The sequence below is a fragment of the Amborella trichopoda genome, chromosome 6 (genome assembly GCF_054954075.1).
Source record: "Amborella trichopoda isolate Santa Cruz 75 chromosome 6, AtrichopodaSantaCruz75HAP2 v2.0, whole genome shotgun sequence".
Classification (NCBI taxonomy): domain Eukaryota; kingdom Viridiplantae; phylum Streptophyta; class Magnoliopsida; order Amborellales; family Amborellaceae; genus Amborella; species Amborella trichopoda.
In genome coordinates this window covers 46065313-46086822 of record NC_142341.1, presented here as the reverse complement: position 1 = coordinate 46086822, position 21510 = coordinate 46065313, and the positions used below count along the sequence as shown (strand labels likewise).

Below are 21510 nucleotides of genomic sequence, written 5' to 3'. Positions count from 1 at the left end.
AGTTCTATAAGACAGCCGGTTCCTTCAAAAGGGGATCGGCTAATTCTCGATATACCATAGAAACTAGATCGGTTGCAACAATTTTCGATTCAAATTAGGCAGTTATGATCCGGATCGGCGATTTTTTGAAACCTTGAGAAATACAAATTTGGAGATCCAGTCCAAAATCTGAGTGATCTAAGGTTCATTGAAATGGACGGTCAAAACAAATATGATATTCAAGAAGGCGCACTTTTAGGGTAGAGTGAAGCAATTTTTTCAAAGTAGTTTCATGCGGTAGAGTGAAGCAACTTTTTTTGTTTTGGGTTAGGTAATTCAGTGGGAATATAGGCCCCCACCTGTGTTTTTTTTAAGTAAATTATGAGTTAGTTTTTTTTTAAGATATTAGTGGGGTGGTATTAGCGGTTTGTTTTTTCAAGTAACTTAAGAGTTAATTTTTTTAAAGGTATTAGTGGGGTAGTGTTAGCAGTAGTGACTAGAGTGTAAGGTGCTACCGCTGCAACCCCAACCCTTTTTCCAAACTAAGTCTCGGATTTAAAGAAACAATAGTTCACTCTTGTTTTTCCTTTTTTTTAACCTTGAATGCAATAATGCATATATTTAGCAAGTTGCTTCATGTGATTACTAAAAAGCAAAAATAAATAAAAATATGAAAAAAACGTCCAACACCAGGGATTTAAAAAAGCAACATGCTTTATATAAGGTGTAGGCGCATGCAATAGCGTCGAGTGTTAGCTACATGTGCTCGGGATTGGGAAAAACATGTTGGATGATGTGGTTATTGTACAATAGGTTACTTCTGTTTTTTAAATAAATTAAATTTTTTTTTTTTGGGTTGTTTTCATTTTTTAAATAAATTAAATTAAATTATAAAAAAAATTTTTTTAAAAAAAAGCTCAAATAATATGACGCGGTTGTTTTAGGATAGTTCTATTACAAAGCCGTCCCTTCAAAAGGGGGTCAACTAATTCTGGATATACCGTCTTTTCAAAAGGGGGCCAACTAATTCTTGATATACCGTCCCTTCAAAAGGGGTCAACTAGTTCTCGATATAAGATAGAAACCAGATCGGTTGCAACAATTTTCGATCCGATCCATTAGTTCTCGATATAGGATAGAAATCAGATCGGTTGCAACAATTTTCGATCCGATCAACTAGTTCTCGATATATGATCGAAACCATATCGGTTGTAACAATTTTCGATCCCAATCAGGCAATTATGATCCATATTAGTGATTTTTAAAACCTTGAGAAAAACAAATTTGGAGATCCAGTCCTAATCTGAGTGATCTAACATGGTCAAAACAAGTTGATATGACATTCAAGAAGGCGCACTTTTAGGCGACCCCCTGGGATGGTTATTGAAGATCCAGGATCTAGGTAGGCAAGTAAATGGATCTGCAGAGGTCTTCAAACACCAAAAATTGTAGAGAAATGCGGTACGCCTCACCTCTTTGGCCATGAAGCCCACCACAACAAATATTTTTCCATCCTAGAAGCCCACAAAATAAGAATAAAATAAGTACACTATGATTACTTCCAAATCTTTTTATGGATAACCTTAAAGTTGTCCATAAAAAAATTTGTATCTCGACATTACAAGGTCACAATAATTCCCTTTCATTAGATAAATTAGATAGTTTGAGGTGAGTCACAAAATCCGATAATTTTTTTTTTAGAACTTGGTGTTTATTCAATGACACTCTAATAACTACCTATTTTGAAATTTAAAGGATTATAATAATTGTAACTTCCATGTACAAAAAACACATGTGTCTTTGTAGACAATCCCTTGTATCAAATAGGTCGGTGCTCATGGCTTCACCTTTTTATAACTACTCCGTTTGGATCCTAGGATATGCAAACCCATGTTTTGTGTACAATATGGCATAGGAAGCTTCTGAGGCAACATCCATCCGACTAAAAACGGCTGAAATTTGATTTCTGCGTAGATACAATGAAATAATTTGTTTTCCCCTGTTTGAAGCATTTAAAAAACAAGGTATGCTCCTGCAAGGCCAATTTACCATCTGTCTCCTCTGGTACTATGTACACACGTTTTTTTCTCTTTTTCATACTCTCCATCTTAGAAATGGTTGAAACTGTCCATATCCCTCAAATTTATCTCCTTCTCCACAATCTTCGATATAAACTTAGTTGCACTGTGACAATCTCCACAAATTCGAATTTTCTTAGTGATTGGAGCAGTGGCCCCCAGCCTTGTGTTCAAAACTGCAAAGGTAATAGCCACCCTCTTACGGTGATAAGCAAGTGAGGCTTCTTTGGATTCACACTCTTTTGCCATACAAATAATTTTCCTACTCGATTTTCATAATATTTGCTGTCAAAGGCATTACCAATAGTCCCCACAAGAACACTCGCCATGCTTGAAATGGTGGAACCTGTTCATATCCCTCACAATTATCTCCCTCTCCACAATCTTCGATATAAACTTAGTTGCACTGTGACAATCTCCACAAATTCGAAGATTCTTAGTGATTCGAATGGTGGCCCCTAGCCTTGTGTTCAAAAGTGCAAAGGCAATGGCCAACCTCTCACTGTGATAAACAAGTGAGGCTTCTTTTGTCTCCTCCTCTACATCATGGAGAGCAAATTCAATCAATGGAACATAGCCCAATTCTCTCATTCGTGAAGCCAAGCTCTCGAGCAAAGCATACACCTTTTCTGATTGTGGATTCGTTCTGTCCTCAACCCCGAACATGTAAACATAGTTATCGAGCTCAAACAAGCTAAATCCTTGTGGCTTTCTCACTCCTCTCTGTAGCATCAATCTTCTCACTCTCTCTACATCTCTCCATCTTGATCTAGCAGCATAGAGATTCGACAATAGGACATAGTACCCAGCATGAGAGGGGTCCATTTCTAGGAGCTTCTCTGCAACTCTTTCTCCCAAGTGCATATTACCATGAATTCTACAGCCACTAAGCAAAGCTCCCCAAACACTAGCGTCAGGTTCATAAGGCATGGTTTTTATGAGATTTTCGGCCTCGAATAATAGGCCAGTTCGACCGAGAAGGTCGACCATGCATGTGTAATGGTTCATGTTGGGCTTGATTCCATAGTCTTTGATCATGGTTTCAAAATATGTTCGACCTCTCTCTAAAAGACCCGAATGGCTGCAAGCTGAGAGAATGCAAGTGAACGTGACCTCATTGGGTTTCATGCCAGTTTTTATCATCTCATCATAGAGACAGATTGCCTCTCTCCCATGGCCATGCATGCCATGGCAGGCTATGATGGCACTCCATAAAACAACATCTCTCTCCCCAGTTTGATGAAACAAGAGGCCAGCCATGTCCATGCTCCCACATTTCCCATACATGTGTATGAGTGCAGTCGTTATTGATACATCAGACTCGAAACCAGTCTGAATTATGAAACCATGGAACAATTCTCCCTTTTTTAGAGCCCCAAGATGCCCACAGACTAAGAGCACACTGAGGAAACCTACTCTATTGGGTTGAACACCTTCTCTTTGCATCAAGCTAAAGAACTCTAGAGTTTCAGTGTCACAACCATTTTGGGCATAACCAGAAATCATGGCAGTCCATGAAACCAAATCTCTCTCTTCCATTTTATCAAACACTAGACGAGCGATACATATGGAACCGCATTTTGCATACATGTCTACGAGGGCGGCATCCACAAAGCGATCATTATGAACTCCATAACGTATAACATGTCCATGAATGACTTTTCCTCTCTCTAAATCCGACAAGCCAGCGGAAGATTTCAGAATGAAAGGGAACGTGAACTTATCAGGTGAGAAGCCCATCTCTAACATCTTACAGTACAACTGGATTGACTCCACAAATTGACCTCCTGTGGCATAGCCCCTGATCATAACATTCCACATGAAGCATGTAGGCCTTCTCACTCCAGAAAAAACCAGATGGGCAAGCTGCAAATCACTGAATGTAATGTATAAAGCAACAATTTTGTTCAACATGAACATGTTACCCTGAAAACCAGACACTAGTACTTTGGCATGAATTTGCGTGAGGTGGTTATAGTCTCTGCAAGACTGAAAGAGCATAGAGAAAGCAGTGGAAGTGGGTTCTGTGCTTTCAGTGGTTTGAACAGGTGGAGAGTGGTAGAGCATCTTATCATGGGTTTTGGTAGGGTTTAGTGAGAGGCAGAAGATGTTGGGTATGAGGAAATAATGATGAGTGAGAAAATCCAAAGATTTGAGATTGCAGAGGTATTTCATGTGCTTGCTGTTAGCATATAAAAGTTTGTTATGGGAACTGTAATGAACTGCGAAAGTTAACACTTCAAAAAGAAACTAAAATGAACTGGGAATGAGAATGCTAATTGGCATGGATTTCACAGCATATTATGAGCCTTATATCTTAAACCCATATCAGTGTTTTGTTTTCAAAACTGCGGAGTCCACTTAAAATCACCAAGTTGCCTCGGGATTGGTAGGGGGCAATTCCTATTTGAGGAACACAGGAATCCCCACTTCCGATTATCTTTTTTTTATTATGCTAACATTGTTTACTTATAATAGAGTTGTTACAAGAAATGGCCCCCCAAAATAGGGGCCTTGTACATCCAAAAGTGGGTGGGTTTCCCCTAAGGGGACCCAGAATAAGATAAAAAGGGCGAGAGGAGCCGGATACTCCTATATGAGATTGAAACTACTTGGACATGGGATTACATGCTCCCTGCATTAGAGATATCTTGCGCCAAACATGATTCCATGAGATCGAAATCCCCGAACAAAGGTGGGCAATTTCTTCGAAAGTTTGAGCTAGGACCCACGGATAGGGGGGCTGACGAGGCCCAGTGAATGACGTTTGAGTGAGTCTTCTTTGTAGATAAGTGGTAAGAGGCCATCTGTGGGCATATTGTCTAAGGCCTTCGAGGAGGGTGAGATCTTCTGCTGATTGGGCATCAAGTGGCCGATAGAATTGGAGAAAGAGGCCAGGATATGACCCTCGCTGTTCCAGAAAAGACCGTAAATGCTAGCCAGTCCGGGGTTCCCAGGGAACACTCTCGAAGTTGAACTTGATGGTCCCCGAGCTAGGAGGTGACCTGAAGGAAGACCGGGAGACCCTAGGCTGTGAGAGGTGAAGTAGAGGCTCCAAATTTAGATGGAATGCCGACAGTAAAGAATTGTCGAGCCAGTTCACTGGGTGACCACCTCAGAGGACGAGTCGTATTTTTTGAATGCTGCCTATGACAATGAGCATATACAAATGTATTAAATAAGGAATCAAGGCTTGAGTGTTCCGTAGCTGATGTTTAGCAGTTTAATCAATTCCTGACACTGAATCACCCAAAAACAATGAATGTATTATATGTCGGAGAGGAGTCAATCTTTTCTAAGCTCTAAAAGACGGTTGCGCTTCTCTCAAGATTGAGATTAAATCTACTGTGGCACACTCACAGGCACAGGATTGAACTGTTCAATTTCCAATTTCAGGGAAAAATCAGCAGTTCAATACTCGAGAAGTTGATGTGAGTTCTTTGATTTGGAATTGGTGACTAAAAACTGCCGCCTTTAGTCTTAAAGAACCTTCACTACAACAAATTCTTTGTGATTTAGTCTCAAAGAATCAATTTCATAGTGTCTCTCTCTTCTACTTTCAGCATTTGCCCCCAAATATTTCCCTCTCCTCTTCCAAATCATGCAATAAAATTTCCCTCTCATCTTCCATACCATGCATTAGAAAGCTGGTATCAGGTTCATACCCCCTCTCTCTCATCTCCGCCATTAAAATGCCCAACAACCGGTATATCTCTTCCGATTGCGCATGCAACTTATCCCCTGCCAAAAACATAGAAACCACATTCTTGATCTCTATTGAACTATAACCTGGTGTTTTCCTTAATCCTTTATCTCTCATCAATCTTCTCACTTTCCCTACATCACCCCATCTTCCTCCAACTGCATATATGTTCGACAATAGCACATAATACCCACCATGGTTTGGTTCCGATTCGAACAACTTCTTTGCTGCAAGTTCTCCTAACTCTACGTTTCCATGAATCCTACAAGCACCAAGTAAAGCACCCCACACTTGAGGACCAGCCTTTATAGGCAACATCTCAACAAAATCCATGGCCTTCTTCAAATTACCAGTCCTACCAAGAAGATCAACCATGCAAGCATAGTGCTCTACATCAGGTACTATTCCGTATTTATGGACCATGACATCGAAAAGATCGAAGCCTTCTTGAATCAATCCTGAATGGCTACAAGCTGACAAGACAGAGACAAATGTGACATTATTTGGTACAATTGAGGCAGCACACATTTTGTTGAATAATTGAATGGCTTCAGCCCCAGACCCATGAATCCCAAACCCGGCAGTCATCGCGCTCCAAACCACCACATCTTTCTCTCTCATAGCCTCAAACAGTCTTACTCCACATTCTAGAGACCCACACTTCGAGTACAAGTCTATCAGAGAGGCCCCAACAAATGGTTTCTCCTCGAACCCAGTTTTTATCAGGTAGCTGTGAAGGCATAACGCTTGTTGAACAAGACCCAATTGTGCAGTCGAGGCAAGAACCTTCACCATTGTTACAGCATCAGGTAAAATACCAGCCATTAACATCTCTCTAAAAACCCCTAAAGACTCCTTTGCTAAGCCATTTTGAGCATAACCACTAATTACCGCCGCCCAAGTAACAGTATCCTTAACAGGCATTTGGTTAAAGAGCTCGAGCCCAAGCTCAAAGCATCCACATTTCATATACATATCGATCAAAGCTGTAGAAAAAGCGAGATCAGATTCGAACCCATTTCTAATTGCAGAGTCATGGATCCTTTGGCCATCTCTTAAGGCCCCCATAATGGCACAAGCCTGAAGTGCACCTACTGATGTAACTGAATTGGGCTCTATATCTTTCTCTAGCATCTCTCTATAAATACCCAATGCCTCGGCTGCCTGCTCATTGTAAACGTACCCATTGATCATGGCACCCCATGAGACAACATCTCTCTCATTCATATTATCGAACACCTTTTTAGAAAGTTTCATTGATCCGGACTTGGCATAAAAATTCAAGAGGGCATTGATGAGGGGCAAATCAGTCTCAAATCCCCTCCTGATTATGTACCCATGAAAGCATTTCCCGTCCTTGATGTTTCTCTCACATTGGGTGCAAGCCGATAACGCGCTCACTAGAGTAACAGTATCAGGCCTTGGCCCTCTCTCCTGCATTAGAGAAAAAAAGTTCAATGCTTCATCGAATTGCCCATTTTGCTCATAACCAGTCACCATAGAAGTCCATAACACAACATCTGGTTTAGAAAATTGTGAAAACACACATCGGGCTTCCTCCATTTCTCCACATTTTGCATATAATTCGATCAGCGCTGAACCCACGAACATATCAGCAACGACCCAACTGCCCATAATCTTTTCATGGATTTTCCTGCCTAGACGAATGGCCAAGAGGCCTGCACAAGCCTTGATGGCAATGGGCACTGAGTAATTATCTGGCTTTACATCCAGTCTCTCCATTTGAGAGAAAAGTTCAAGCGTTTCTTGCCACTTTCTCTCTCTGCAATAGCCTCTCAACATGGCGTTCCATAAATATATGTTTCTTTGTGGAATCTCATCAAACACTTGACGAGCATCGAACAAACGCTTGAATTTTGCATAAAGAGAAACCAGTTTTGTGTTGAGAAAGGTGTTGTGAGAGAGGCCAGTCTTGAGTAATTGGCAGTGGAGTTGGACAAGTGAATTGGCTTCTGTGCAGGCCTGGAAGAGGAGAGATAAAGTGGGGGAGTTTTTTGCATAGAGTTTTGTGATCCGCATGGTCGACTTAAGATATCCATGTGAAGTGAGAAACTATGTTACTATTTGCTTGGCTTCTTCTTACTATTTATCTCTCTTGCCTCACGCTCCATCTCTCTCTATGCTCTGCATGTCTGAACTTTGAGGCCTAGGAAGAGAGAGGGGCACTCATTCCACTCTCTCTCTCTACGCAATCTTCTATCGGTACGGCGTATTTTTTTTTTTAAATTGGTAAATGGTCTTATAAAATTGAGTTTATTCATGTGTAGGATCTCAAAAAAATCATCATTAAATTTGATAGGAAAGGAAAATCAAGCTTTATAATTATGTGATAACTTTTTTTTTGTATAAGATTTAAAATTATTATCATTAAATTTGATACGGATCTATAAAAAAAGCCAACTCCCACACTCATGTAATAATTTTTTTAGAGATTTATATCAATTTTAATTGTGATCCTTTAAAGTTTTACACACATGAATGAGAGAAGGTCCTATAAAACCATTACTCTTTAAAATAATATCAAATGAACTAAATATTTATCAGCCCTTCTTTCTTAAATGGCAAATACGATTTCTTAACCTTCCCATGCTATTTCACCCTTCTTGGTTTCCTAAAGTGCCCTGTCCATTATAGCCTTAATATCTTTATTTTTTAAAAACGTTTATAGCCCTAATATTAGTCCTATTCCTTGACCCGGCTGGCTCGACCTTACAAAATTAGGGCTTGGGGTACAACTTGAGCATAGGGTCAGGCTTAGGCTATGGCCAATACGATTCGGTTTGGCTCTCTTTTTTTTTTTTTTTATTTGGCAAGGCTCGACCGGGCCCAAGCCTTTTAAGGTTAAGACCACGTGCTCTTTGGCTCAATCAAGGCTGGCTGCGACGATCCCATAGGGACTAAGGCCGGGCTAGTGCCATGGCTAGGCCCACATGTTGCTAGCACTATTCCTACCCTTCTAGCTCTAAGGGATCATCTAAACAGTGATTTGAAAATTACTGATCCAATTTGAAATTACTTGAAAAATGCTCGGATTACCTAATGCTATTTATTTTTTGATTTCTTAGCTTTCTTTGTTATCCACTATTTGATTTGACCTCGGAATACCCCGCTTAGATGAAATTTAGTAGTATTGCCAATTATGTTTTTTATAATTTTCAATATTGTGGTTTCTATAAAGTTGCAATCTTAAATAATCCAATTAAAGTGCATTTTCAAATTTTATTGTAATTTCAACAAAAATCTTTTAGGATTATTTTAAAATCTATTTTCATCTCTAATTATAAAAATTTTAGATCCCCTTCATATAAGTATTTAAAAGTAAATTTTTTACTTTCTAAACACTTTCATCCAACGTTCCACTTTCATCCAACATTCCAAAAAATTGAATCAGGATTTAATCTTACACCACGTGCATATATATCCCGCCAATGAGTTGGTGCTAGCGGAGTGGATCCTATCAAGCATATCTTTTTTTTTGAAAGAAAATCATATCAAGCATATCACCGTAACATACAACCGTATGATTCTACGGTGATAGGTGGATGGTTATATTGTTTATCATGATCATATGGATCATACTAATGATTTAAAAAATATTGGGTCCACATGGAACCGTCCAGTCTGACTTGAGAATCGATCGCTCTGTTCCACTTCTACAAATACGTAGGAAAACAGCCAAGTTTAGAAAGGAACACGTAGTTTGGCAGAGTAGAACAACGATTCTCTATAATAAGATGGCGATCCAGACCACCGATTCATTTATACAAACCGTTTTTTTTGTCGGTTTATTGGTTTTTTTGCACAATAAAATAGCGATCTGCACCATCGAACTCATTGATTCGGACTAGAATTTGAAATGTCCAATTTAGGTCATCGATCCATTTTTTAAATCACTAGACCATACTATAGCTTTTTTTAGTTCATTGAGTTGTAATGCACAAGACATGTCTAAAGGGCAGAATAGAATAGCAGATTGTTTGCTAGTTCTAAAAGCTTGTGTCCACTTGAGGGCCTCCCAACCTTGCGGGAACACAAAGCCAATGACATGGCAAAGGGTTTTTCATCCCATTTCGTTATGCCATTACTGAAAAGGATATTTTTGAAATTCCAGGAAAGAAGAAGGTGTTTTTAAGGTATTACGCACAAAAGCAATGGGACCACCGTATAGTTTTCCAAGAAAGGGAAAGGCAGCTTTACTGTTGCCCTGAAACTAGATGCCGTAAAAACCAGGCAAATTTGGCATTAGACCCCTCTCTCTCTCTAACTTCACTCACTCTCTCTCTCTCTCTAACTTCATATTGGGAGCTGTCACACCAGGGGCCATTTCAACATATATCCCAAGAGTAGAAAGAAGGTAGCATCTCTCTCTCCTCTTTCCTCATCCCATTAGCCCCTCTCTCTCTCTCTCTCTCTCTCTCTCTCTTCCCCAAGCTCTCTTTCTCTCTCCATGGCAGAACGGAAGTGGAAAATCCCTCGGACCAAGCCCTAGAAAGCGGTCATCAAAACCCTAACAAGTCCTCTAATGGCGGACATCTACCAAACCCTAATTTCGAGGAGAGCCACGTGGGTGGCCCTCTTCGTTGTCGCCTACGCCATCCTCCTCTCCTCCTCATGGTCCCTCCTCCGCTCCATCCTCACCTGGTACCAACAAAATTCCCAAAATGACCCTGCCTCCTCCTCCGCCAAGTGGCCCGCTGTTTATGTGGCTGTTACTTTCGGATGCGTCTTCGGCGTTATCTCGATGGCCGCCGCTCTGGCCGTTGCGATCCCGGCCATGGTGGTCACGTGGATAACGGTGCTCGTCCTTCTCGCCTGGAAGCCGCGGAGCGTGCTCGTTGTTGAGGGGAGGAAAATAACGAAGGAGATAACGGGGTTCGCGCTTAAGATTTTGCTTAGAGAGGGAAACGCTGTGGCCGCTGTTTGTGCGGTGGTCAGTTACTTTGTGCTTGTTGGGAGAGACAATTAGATTGGGTTTGATTTTACGGCTCCTTTCTCTCTCTAAAAATGGCTTCTCTCTCTTTCGATCTCTCTCTAAAACCTCTTCTTTCTTTCTCTCTCTTCTTTCTTTCATTCGATCTCCAGTTACCTTCCCTTATCTCTCTCCATTCTTCCTCTGATCTGTTCCTCTTTCTGTCTCTATCTTAGCGTTTAGGGGCATGGAAGTGTCATTTAAGAAGTTCAGAAGTCATTTCTTGTAATTTGTAAAGGATAAGATGATCAGGAGCTGGTTTGTTTCTGGGGATCAGTTGTAAGGGGATCATTTATTTTTTGTGGGATGACGAAAATAGCCCTATTTATTGTACTTGGCTGATACTGGGATTCTTTGCTCCGGCAAATTATACTTAGTAAAAAGTTTATGTAGAGGCGAGGCTTTATACAATCCAATTAAGGAAGAGTAATGATCCAATAGGACTTTCATCTACTACTGTGTATAGGACCTTAATGGATTATTATTAAAGTTGGTACATATCTTTAAAAAGGTTATCACATGAGGGTAGGACTTGACTTTTTTAGAAATCTATATCAATTTTAATGGTGATCTTTTAGGAGTCCTACACACACATAAGTGGAAAAGGGTCCTATAAGATTATTTCTCATTAAAAAACATATAAAAAATTCGTTAGAATAAGTTTTTATTTTATGCCTAAAAATCCTCAAATCCATAGTCTCAACCTCAAATGTATAGATAATAGATTTCTTGAAAATAATGTATATTGTAATTATTTATTGGATTGTATATTTTCAAGATTTTATTTATATTGGTTTTCATTCGAACTTTCAAAGTATATATGGATTGATTTATACTACTTTGAAAGTCTTGAATTTTAAAATTAGAAATGAAAATAAATTTTCAGGCCATCATAACGGTTTCTAATATGGAAAGTACTTATTTCGATACTATTTGAAGGTATGCTTTACTTTGATTGTTTAGAGCTTCAATCTTATACAAATTACTCTCATTTAATATGAAAAGGTAAAGTACTTAATATGAAAAGGTGGCATAGGTAAAGAGACTATTTACCTTTTTTACAAGGTAGTAATCTTACCATTAGATGTGAAATTAGGTAGTTGCATTTATTTCATTGATCGAGTTTAAAGTTCAAAAGAAATTTTTTCAAACTTTGTAACACATCCAAGCTATTAGATTTCACATTGGATGGTTGTAAATGGTTTCATTGTATACAATCCCATATGAAAATATCCCTCGTGTTGTTATTTTGTGATCAAATAATAATATGGATTAAAACAAAAATAAATGAAAATTAAAGTAAAAGCAAGGTTGGCTATGAACTTGGCTCAATCTTCAAACTTGATAACCAGCCGTAGCCCTTGAGGACTGGTCCCTAATTTTAAATGATCAAGCTAATCGGGCTGCTTGGATTTAAATGGTCATGCCGGCCGGGCTGCCCAGCCCATTGTGAGGCCTACCTTGGGATGGAGTTATAGGGATGGGGGAATGGGTTAGGGGCATATTTGGTTGGGAAATGTTCTTAAAGACCCCTTCCTCCTCTCCTTGGGCAAGAAGAGAAGAGCAACCTTGTTGAGACCTGCGACAAATTTGAAGAATTAGACCTGCGTGAAGAGTGACGAAGAGTATTGATCAAAGGAAACCCCACCAAAAATGTCTCGTTTTGTGAAGCAAGTGAGAGAGGTTTGAGACAAATTTGAAGAAGAAAAGCCTCCGCGCCCATAATAATGTGGGACTTGGAACCCATATTGTTATGACACCACTCACAATATAAGGGAATGGTAACTCCTTGACCCTAAAATTTTGGGATAACAAATACCAAACTTGTCCAAGCGATGTTGCCTTGATCTCCTCTATTATGCATTGAAAGTGGAAATTGATCTCCTCTATTATGCATTGAAAGTGGAAATTGATGGTACGCGTATAATACTAACCTGAGATCAGAAAAAATGGCTGAGGCTGGTGATCACAGAGCCTGGATTTTTCTTCCCCTTTTGAGATAGAGAAGATGAATTTGTGTTTACCGATGAAACTGTGTATATCTTTCTTTCTTGCTGCGTTCTTCCTCTTTCTAGCTTCCCATTTTATAGGGAGAAAAAAATGGCTTAACAGTTATCTTTCCAACTAGTCTCTGAGAAAGGGTCTTTTCTGATCTTAGGGACATTCATCGAACGTTCATATAGATGTTGGTTCATATGAACCTTGGATGTGATAAACATATCATTCCTCCCACAATTGTAGGCCTCCCAGCCCATAATTGTAGGCAAAGTTACACTAGGCATTATGGCCATACGTGTTAATATTTCCCATTTGGCCGTGACGGCCAATCGTAATAATAAGTTATATGCATACTCTCACTTTTGAGTTTGACTTTTAAGCAAAAATTTTCTTATGAGGTTTTTCTTCACACTTTCGCGGATATGCCTATCATAACAAATATTCACCATGGGGATTTTCATGCTACTGCGGATTTGTCACTAATAAAAACTAATTGACTTAAATATTTTTAAGTCCCATTAAGCTAGTGTGTTTAGACAGTAATTCAACACTTAGATCTTTTGTTAATGGATCAACGATCATATCTGATGAGGGCAAGTAACTAACGGTTACCTCATCTTTCTCAACTACATCCTGAATGTAGTGATATTGGACATCTATATGTCTTCCTTTGAAGCTATTTGCTTTACTTTGAATTAATTTAATTCTAGCTTGGTTATCATAAAATATTTGGATCGGTTCGTCGATTATTTGTAGCTTCAAGTTATCTATGAAACGCTTTATCTAGATGGCGAAAGTACAAGCAGTGCTACATGCAATGTATTCTGCTTCTTGTGTATACCTAGCTACACACCCTTGTTTATTGTTAGACCAAGAAACATCAGCTCCTCCAAAGAAGAAAATATGTCCTGAGGTGGACTTATTATCATCCTTATCCCCAAGAAAATCTGAATCTGAATATCCTACAACTTCAAGCTTATCTGCTTGAAAACTCAATTTTAGATGCTTTGTTCCCTTAATGCACCTCAGAATTCTTTTTACTGCTTTCCAATGAGCTATATCTGGATTACTTTGATATCTACTAACAAGTCTTACAATATAACTCAAATCTGGTCTTATACACTTTACTGCATATACAAAGTTACCAATAGCTTGTGCATATGGAACATTAGGTTTTTCTTATCTTTCTACTAGACAATCATTCCTAGACAACTTTACTCCCTTTTCAACAGGAGTAAACAATTATTTACAATTTTCCATTTGAAACCTTTTAAGGATAGACTTAGGTTTTCTCAAATCATTCAATTTTAATTTTAAAATACATGCTTAACCTTCATAAATCATTTTACCGCATTCACTTTTAATTTCCTACCAAGTCAAGTACATGGCCACAAAAACAAATCATAAATATCATGTTATAATTTTGTCCAAAATAAAGCATGACTAAATAATATCTATTAAATCCTTGACAAAATACTTCTTTTTTGGTAAATATGGAGAATTTATTAAGAGATCATCATCACATGTAGCACATCATATTATAGACATTATTGTGAGGATGGTCACTAAGATCGAGTTCCATCAAAACACTTATTTCTTGCTTACATATTTGAATGAGCTACACCCATCTCTTGTGTTTCATACTTGGGCTTAAAGCCCTCGATCAAACCACATCTCCATGTGTATCGCTACCTTAAGTAGTTTATACTCAAGCACAAGAAGGCAACAATATACAGGGTCTTTAAAACCGCTATTTCAAATTTATTAGCACTTATCACCTAATGTTCATACACTCCATACATATTCAAATAGCAAAAAAAAAAAACGAAGTATATGAAACTTAAAATAAAAGGATTACTGAATCATCTTTTCCTATATGATCTTACCATGTCATATGAGATAGATTTCATATCTCAAATCCATATAGTGTGATACCTAAGCTTTATTGATTCTTTGCTTTTATTTGTTTGACAAGCTTTTGTGATCTTGGAAGAGCACGCAACTTATGGAGAATATATTGGTCATCGATTTCATATGTCATGAAGTATCCATCTCTTCGATACTTGGATTCTCTCTATCTTACACCGTGAAGAAATAATCTTCTTCATCCCATCATTTCAAACATTACAATTTCCATTTTCCCACTGGTCTTCAGTGTTTCTATGCTACCACTAAGTCTCTCTATATATCCCTTCATTTCGAAAAAATCAACATGCTTTTATAGGTATTGTGTTTCTTCTTCTTTCTTCCTCATTTCAAGGAAATCGAACTTTCTTCATATAGAGTGTATCATCTCACTTTATCTCTCTCTCTAAAGTTTTACTATAATAAACCATATTCATGGCACACTATAAAATATTTTTAAACGAGTCTCCATAATTAGAAATCCAAAGATGTGCCTTAACATGCCACATCTTTTAATTTATTGCAGAATAGAACATGAGCATCCCATAAAAATATGATATCTCTCAACTTATGAAGAGTTTATCTCCGAATCCTTTTGAGTACTAAAAAATATAAAATAATGCTCAGTTTCATCCCTAAATCACATCATTTAGTGATGTTACCTTTTAGTGACTTCTACATCATAATGTAATTTTTTTAGCAGAAAATCAAGTTGAGCATCTCTCAGTAAAAAAATTGTTTCTCTCAAGCCTCAAAGAATTTCTTCCTGAAATCTTTGTATTGAAAACCAGACTCAAAACCAAATCATAACATCGTGGTGTGAATCCCAAATAATATATTTCTTCAGAGAAATAAATAAAGTGACATACATATCATAAAATAAATCATACTGCAGAATTCCAGAATGAACATTGTCTAATAAAATTGTATTTTCTCTCTATCCTCATGAAGTTTTCATTTGAAACAAATTTTGTTTAAAAGTAGACACATAATGATAGCACATATATTTCCACAAGCCTCATATCACTCTTACAACCATAATGTTCAAGCTGAGATTGTCCATGCAATGGTTGCTTAAATTTCAATTTTTGACGGGTTAGAGATAAGGTTTTATTTATTTTGATAGGGTTGCAACCCTATCAAACCATTTTCCATAATTAAATTGAACTTTTAGCTAAAAAGCTTTTCTTGTAAGAGATGTATCGTTGGCAAATGATTCCAATACCACGAAAACACAGAAATAATTTGATTTGATTCTCGCGTCGTCCCATCGACATGATGGGAGTAACGTTCCTTGTGGAAGTTCAAAAAGGAAATAACGTTCGTTTTTTCAAGTTGTAGTAAAGAGAAAGTTGGAGATCCAAAACTTGGACCCTAAATTGTAGAAGATTTTGAATTGCATTTTAGAAAGGAAAATGTTTATATAGGGCGTTAACCAAGTGTAAAAGTTGGCGCAATTTAAAAATCCACCAAAATAGATTTGATCTGATATTGTAAAATCTTCTAATTGATCTTCTTAACCTCGATATGCATGAATATTAAAAACATAATTGATTTCAATTCTTGAGAATAGCACATCGTATAATGCATTATCTAAACCGTCCATTTTCAAGATTTTTAAGTGTTGAGATCTACTCAATGTGCACTATTTTTGTAGCTTTAAATATCATATTAAGGACAAAAAGAATTTTTTAAACCGTCATATTAGCTGGTTTACCCATCCGATCCAGTTTCTTAAACACTAATTTCATCATATATTCACAATCAAAAGAAATTAAACTAACGGACGAAAAGAATTTTTTAAACCGTCATATTAGCTGGTTTACCCATCCGATCCAGTTTCTTAAACACTAATTTCATCATATATTCACAATCAAAAGAAATTAAACTAACTCACACTGATCAAATGTCAAGTGATGCAGGCCCTTGGGCGCTCACATCTAGTCCTCAAAAATGAAATGCGTCTACTACAAAACGAATAGAAATAGGTAGCATTCTCCATTTCAGATTTGAGATAAATGAAAAACCGAACTTAGTGGAAGACCAGTGTCCCTCGCTTCTAGGGTCCTAGGAATTAACCTCAACCCATTGCAGTGGCCCTCTTACTCGTACAGATGAAAACACACACACAGGCACACACCCACAACCATTTCATTTGAACATCAAAACCAATCTGGCAGCAGTGTGCCAGTGAAATATACCTACCTATCATCATCTGGAAAATTCCCTGTGGCCAACATTCCGATAAAATTGCATAACCTTCAAATATGCAATGCAGCATCATGATTGTTTCCATGTTTCTCGACAGATTTTTTGAACCTGTCGCTCAATATCGTATCTCTGAGAACTGAACTCGACGAGGGCCCGATTGAGTACCATGCTCAAGAAAGCCTATGGAAAGTATGAGAACATCAAATCTTCTCAAATTTAAGGAGAAATTTCTTTCAAACTTAAAGAGTAAAATAATGATAAAAAGGGTATGGAGAGGTTACCCCTTTATACACCTTTTGAGGTGGAAATAACCACCACTCTCATACCCATGACCCGGCCCACGCGCTCGACCATTTCCCCCTCACCTACCAGTTTTGTGAATAACGTCCCAATCCCTGCGGAGGGAGGGAAGCACATACTTATTTGAGGGTCTTCTTTACCATTGTCGAACAAGGAGAAGGAGGTCACTGTTACTCTAAAACGTTCATGTGAAATTCGGTCCTTGGAGGTGTGTCACTTACTCTCCTCTAATATTTACATTTAATGTTTGCAACCTTAAACAATCAAATTAAGCCACACTTCAAATTTTATCATAAATGTAAGAGTGATTTGCGTACGGACATTAAAATTTTGGATATAATACAAATCGCTTTGTTTACAAGCGGAAATTACAAAGAAAGCCGGTCAACTCAAAAAAAAAAAAAATTCAAAATTGTCCTTTGGTCAACTCAAATTTTGATTTTTTTTTTTTTGGTTTTTCATTAGTAGGACAGTGCCTCAAGCTTTTTAGGCATTGACCTACTAACAAAAAGACTGAAAAAAAAAATTAAAATTTGAGTTGATCAAGGGACAATTTTGAAAATAATATAAAAAAAGTGTTGATTGACCTTTTTTGTAATTTTCGCATATAAATGGAGCATTTCGTATTTTACCTAAAATTTTAATATCCGTTCGTAACTCACTCTAAATGTAATTTGTTGTAAAAAAATCATAGGATGGATTGAGAATCTATTTTCATCTTTAACTATAAAATTTTAAATTCTAAAAATAGTTCAAATCAAGTAATACACATGAAATTCTTAAAAATAGAAGGTCTAGATAATGTGTTGTAAGATACACTATTTTTAAGACCCGAAATCTTTTTTTCTTTTCATACTCATACGTCTTGATGTTGACATGATCAATTAGATAGGGTTTTCCAACATCAAAACAACATTCTATGATGGTTTTTGCGGTGCACCTTAATCCTACTTTTTCGGTTGTAACCTTATATAAACTTTTTCTCTGTATAATACTATGTTATTTATTATATTATATTATATATAATATCTTATATTATACTATATTATATTATATTATGTTATATTAGATAAGAATGAAAATGTATAATATTTTCTTATTTAACTTTCCTCATTAAACAAATATTCAATTCTCTAAAAGTATTTAAAAATAAATTTATTTTTTTATAATAAAATAATTCCATTTTACAAAAGAAAACTAAATTTCATATTGCGCTTTATTTTAAATATATGTTTTAGAATATGTCGATTTATAGTACATCTCAAATATTAAATATTTAAAATATAATATTAATGACTCTATTTTATTACCATAATTTTAAAGATCAAATAAGAAAAAGGGCCAATTACTAATATAAAGTGAGACTAAATTTGTCATTACATACTAAAAATTATGATTAATTAATAGATGAAACTCTAATATTTTAAAATCCAAAAAAGGTAAAACCAAAATTTTAGGTTAGGTTTTCAGATTTTGAATATTCAAAAATATTAAAAATAACTACGTTCAGAAATGTAACGTGAAAATGAAAAAGAAAAACCACACTCTTTTCAAATGTAATCGTTTTTAATGTTTCCATCCATATGTATATGCAAATTTTTCTTCGTGCGGACCTGTGGTTGGTACGGGTAGTGGTGCGGTACTGTGGATGGTGCGGGCCCGTCGTGCGGACCTGAGGTTGATACGGGCTCCCCGTGCGGGCATGTGGATGGTGCGGTCTCTTCGTGCGGACATGTGGTTAGTCCGGGCTCTTCCTGCGGGCATATGGTTGGTGCGGTCTCTTCGTGAGGGCTTGTAGATGGTGCGGTCACTTCGTGCGGGCATGTGGATGGTGCGGTCTCTTCGTGCTGGCATGTGGTTTGTGCGGTCCCGTCCCGTGGGCCTGTGATTGGTGCGGGCTCTTCTTGCGGGCATGTGGTTTGTGCGGCCCCGTCTTTGCGGGCCTGTAGTTTGTGCGATCTCTTCGTGCGGGCTTGTTATTTGTGCGGGATTGTGAATGGTGCGGTCTTTTCATGCGGGAATGTGGATGGTGTAGGCTTTTCCTGCGGGCATGTGGATGATGCGGTCTCCTCGTACGGTCATGTGGATTATGCATTCTCTTCGTGCGGGACTGTGGTTTGTGCAGTCCCGTCTTGCGGCCCTGTGGTTCCAGCGGGCTCTTCGTGCGGGCATGTGGTTTGTGCGGCCCCATCTTGCGGGACTGTTGCTGCAGGCTCTTCGTGCGGGCATGTGGTTTGTGGGGTCCCGTCTTGCGGGCCTGTGGTTTGTGCGGCTCTTCGTGCGGGCCTGTGGTTGGAGCGGTCTCTTCGTGCGGGCTTGTGGATGGTGCGGGTTTTTCCTGCGGGCATGTAGATGGTGCGGGCACTTTCGTGCGGGCGTGTGGTTTGTGCCGTCCCGTCGTGCGGACATGTGGATGCTGCGGGCACTTTCGTGCGGGCGTGTGGTTTGTGCCGTCCCGTCGTGCGGACATGTGGATGCTGCGGGCTCCCCTTACGGGCGCGTAACCGTCCTGCGAGCACTTCGTGAGGGGTCGCAGTGCGAGCTCATCGGGCGGCGATGTTGTTAGTGCGGGCTCATCATGCAGGCCTATGTTTAGTGCGGGCTCATCGTGCTGGCCTGTTGTTAATGCGGGCTCATCATGCAGGCCTATGGTTAGTGCGGGTCATCGTGCTGGCCTGTTGTTAGTGCGGGCTCATCTTGCGGGCTTGTTGTTAGTGCGGGCTTATCGTGCTGGCCTGTTGTTAGTGCGCGCTCATCGTGCGTGCCTGTTGTTAGTGCGGGCTTATCGTGCGGCCGTGATGTTACTGCGGGCTCATCATGCGGACTTGTGGTTAGTGCGGCTCATCGTGCATAGTGCGGCCCTCTTGTTAATTTTATAAAATTAAGTCATCGGCCCTCTTGATAAAATTAAGTCATCGGGCACGGGCTCCCCGTGCGGGTTCCTGGTGCGGACCTGTGGTTGGTACGGGCTCGTCGTGCGGGTTCTTCATGATGGCACTTCGTGCGGGCCGGTGGTTTGTGCGTTCCCGTCGTGCGGGTCTGTGGTAGGTGGCGGCTGTTCGTGCGGCACATGGTTGGTTCGTGCGGGCTTGGTGCGGGTGCGGACTTGGTGCGGGCTCCTCGTTCGAGCTCTCAGTGCGGGCTAGTGGTTCGGGCTCGTTGATCGGGCTTTTCGTGCTTTGCGGGCTCTTCGTGCGGGCTAGTGTGTCGGACTAAAAGGGAGTTTCGGGCGGGGCGGCGTGTCTGCCTTGGCCATGGTCCGCAGAATTTCTAAACCTAGAGAGTGAAAAACGGGCAGTTGCAGGTGACGCATTCGAAGAAAAATGATCGCTGAAAGGAATCTAGAGAAAGAATTAGAGGCCTCGCCATGAAATCCGTTATTTGAGCTGTGTTGAGTTGCTCAAATCAAAATTTATTTTTAGAGAGAGAAAGAGGAGAGAGAGGAAATCGGTATTTCCGAGGAGAGAGAAAGGAGTAAATGGGGCCGTCAAGGCGGTGGAAAGTAGAAAGAGAAGGTCCAACAATGCAAAGGACGCCTTTGATGGCTGCTCTTGCATTAATGGCGCAAGAGACGGAATTAGAGAGAGAGAGAGAGAGACGTGCGTGCGTAAGCATACTCTAGAGACTTGAGAGCTCCGACATGGTCCTGACGTGGCCCCTCTCTCTCTACCATACGAAACTTGACAAGCAAAAATGGTGCAGAAATCTCAGGGCGGAGAGCGATGACAGGGTTTACTTCCTGGAAAAAGGCCACCTTCTCTCTCTCTCTCTCTGAACCCCCACTTTCTCTCTATACCTCTCGCTTTCTCTGGCCGCTGGCCAAGAAGTTTGAAGAAGACGTCGTGTACGGGGGGGGCTCACCGCACGAGACAAAATCCCTACCGATTTCGAAATGCTGCCGTCTCTCTCTCTACATTCTTTCTTCTCTCTCTACAGAACCTGCATAGAACAATCAGACGCATCCGCCAAAATTTATGTATCATCTCGGCCTACGCAAAGATGGAGTGGGCAAAACATAAAGGAAAAGGATGCAGAGCAGTAGAGCAGGCATACGGATTCATCCGTAGCCGTAGAGGGTATGTATCTCCACCGTTGAAGCATTACAATGGCTGAGATTGCGCACTAAGACCAAGGGAAAACCGGCGCTCACTGGTGCCCCAGTTTCCTTCCCTCTAACCATTAACTAGAGAGAGATAAGGTCTGATATGCATTTTCTCTCAGATCTGCATCCATCTTTGTTTTAGATTAGGAAGTAACAGAGAAGGTGTTTTCGTGAGAGAGGGTGCGAGTGCTCAATTTCTGCTGCGCTCTTCCATCATTAACTCTGAACTTAACCTCAAGCCCCA

At 39.4% G+C, this 21510-nt stretch overlaps 3 protein-coding genes and 1 long non-coding RNA gene across 5 annotated transcripts; 1 reads left to right on the top strand and 3 right to left on the bottom strand.

Annotated features, from left to right (window-relative positions):
* Positions 1–1719: 1719 nt before the first annotated feature.
* Positions 1720–4380, bottom strand: LOC105421257 (pentatricopeptide repeat-containing protein At2g01510, mitochondrial). Its single transcript, XM_011627943.3, has one exon. The coding sequence runs from the start codon at positions 4230–4232 to the stop codon at positions 2355–2357; it is 1878 nt and encodes a 625-aa protein (XP_011626245.3). The 5' UTR covers positions 4233–4380; the 3' UTR covers positions 1720–2354.
* Positions 4381–4498: 118 nt separating this feature from the next.
* On the bottom strand, positions 4499–8227 carry LOC18442051 (Tetratricopeptide repeat (TPR)-like superfamily protein). Its single transcript, XM_011627944.3, has one exon. The coding sequence runs from the start codon at positions 7798–7800 to the stop codon at positions 5617–5619; it is 2184 nt and encodes a 727-aa protein (XP_011626246.2). The 5' UTR covers positions 7801–8227; the 3' UTR covers positions 4499–5616.
* A 1741-nt stretch (positions 8228–9968) lies between these two features.
* Positions 9969–11083, top strand: LOC18442052 (uncharacterized). The gene has a single exon (XM_011627883.3). It carries the CDS (start codon positions 10304–10306, stop codon positions 10745–10747), a length of 444 nt encoding a protein of 147 aa, XP_011626185.2. The 5' UTR covers positions 9969–10303; the 3' UTR covers positions 10748–11083.
* A 5409-nt stretch (positions 11084–16492) lies between these two features.
* LOC110007904 (uncharacterized) lies at positions 16493–21510 on the bottom strand. Of its 2 annotated transcripts, none has more exons than XR_002282233.2 (4): positions 20782–21510; positions 18778–20440; positions 17146–17259; positions 16493–17044 (listed from the first exon to the last, which is right to left on the bottom strand). It is a non-coding gene; the product is annotated as an uncharacterized LOC110007904 (long non-coding RNA). The 2 variants fall into 2 exon arrangements; XR_016056860.1 differs by having other exon boundaries at positions 17146–17418; positions 20782–21509.

What these genes read in the sequence shown, in the direction of transcription:
- LOC105421257 (XM_011627943.3), bottom strand. Translation starts at nt 4,232, where the DNA reads ATGAAATACCTCTGCAATCTCAAATCTTTGGATTTTCTCACTCATCAT.
- LOC18442051 (XM_011627944.3), bottom strand. Translation starts at nt 7,800, where the DNA reads ATGCGGATCACAAAACTCTATGCAAAAAACTCCCCCACTTTATCTCTC.
- LOC18442052 (XM_011627883.3), top strand. Translation starts at nt 10,304, where the DNA reads ATGGCGGACATCTACCAAACCCTAATTTCGAGGAGAGCCACGTGGGTG.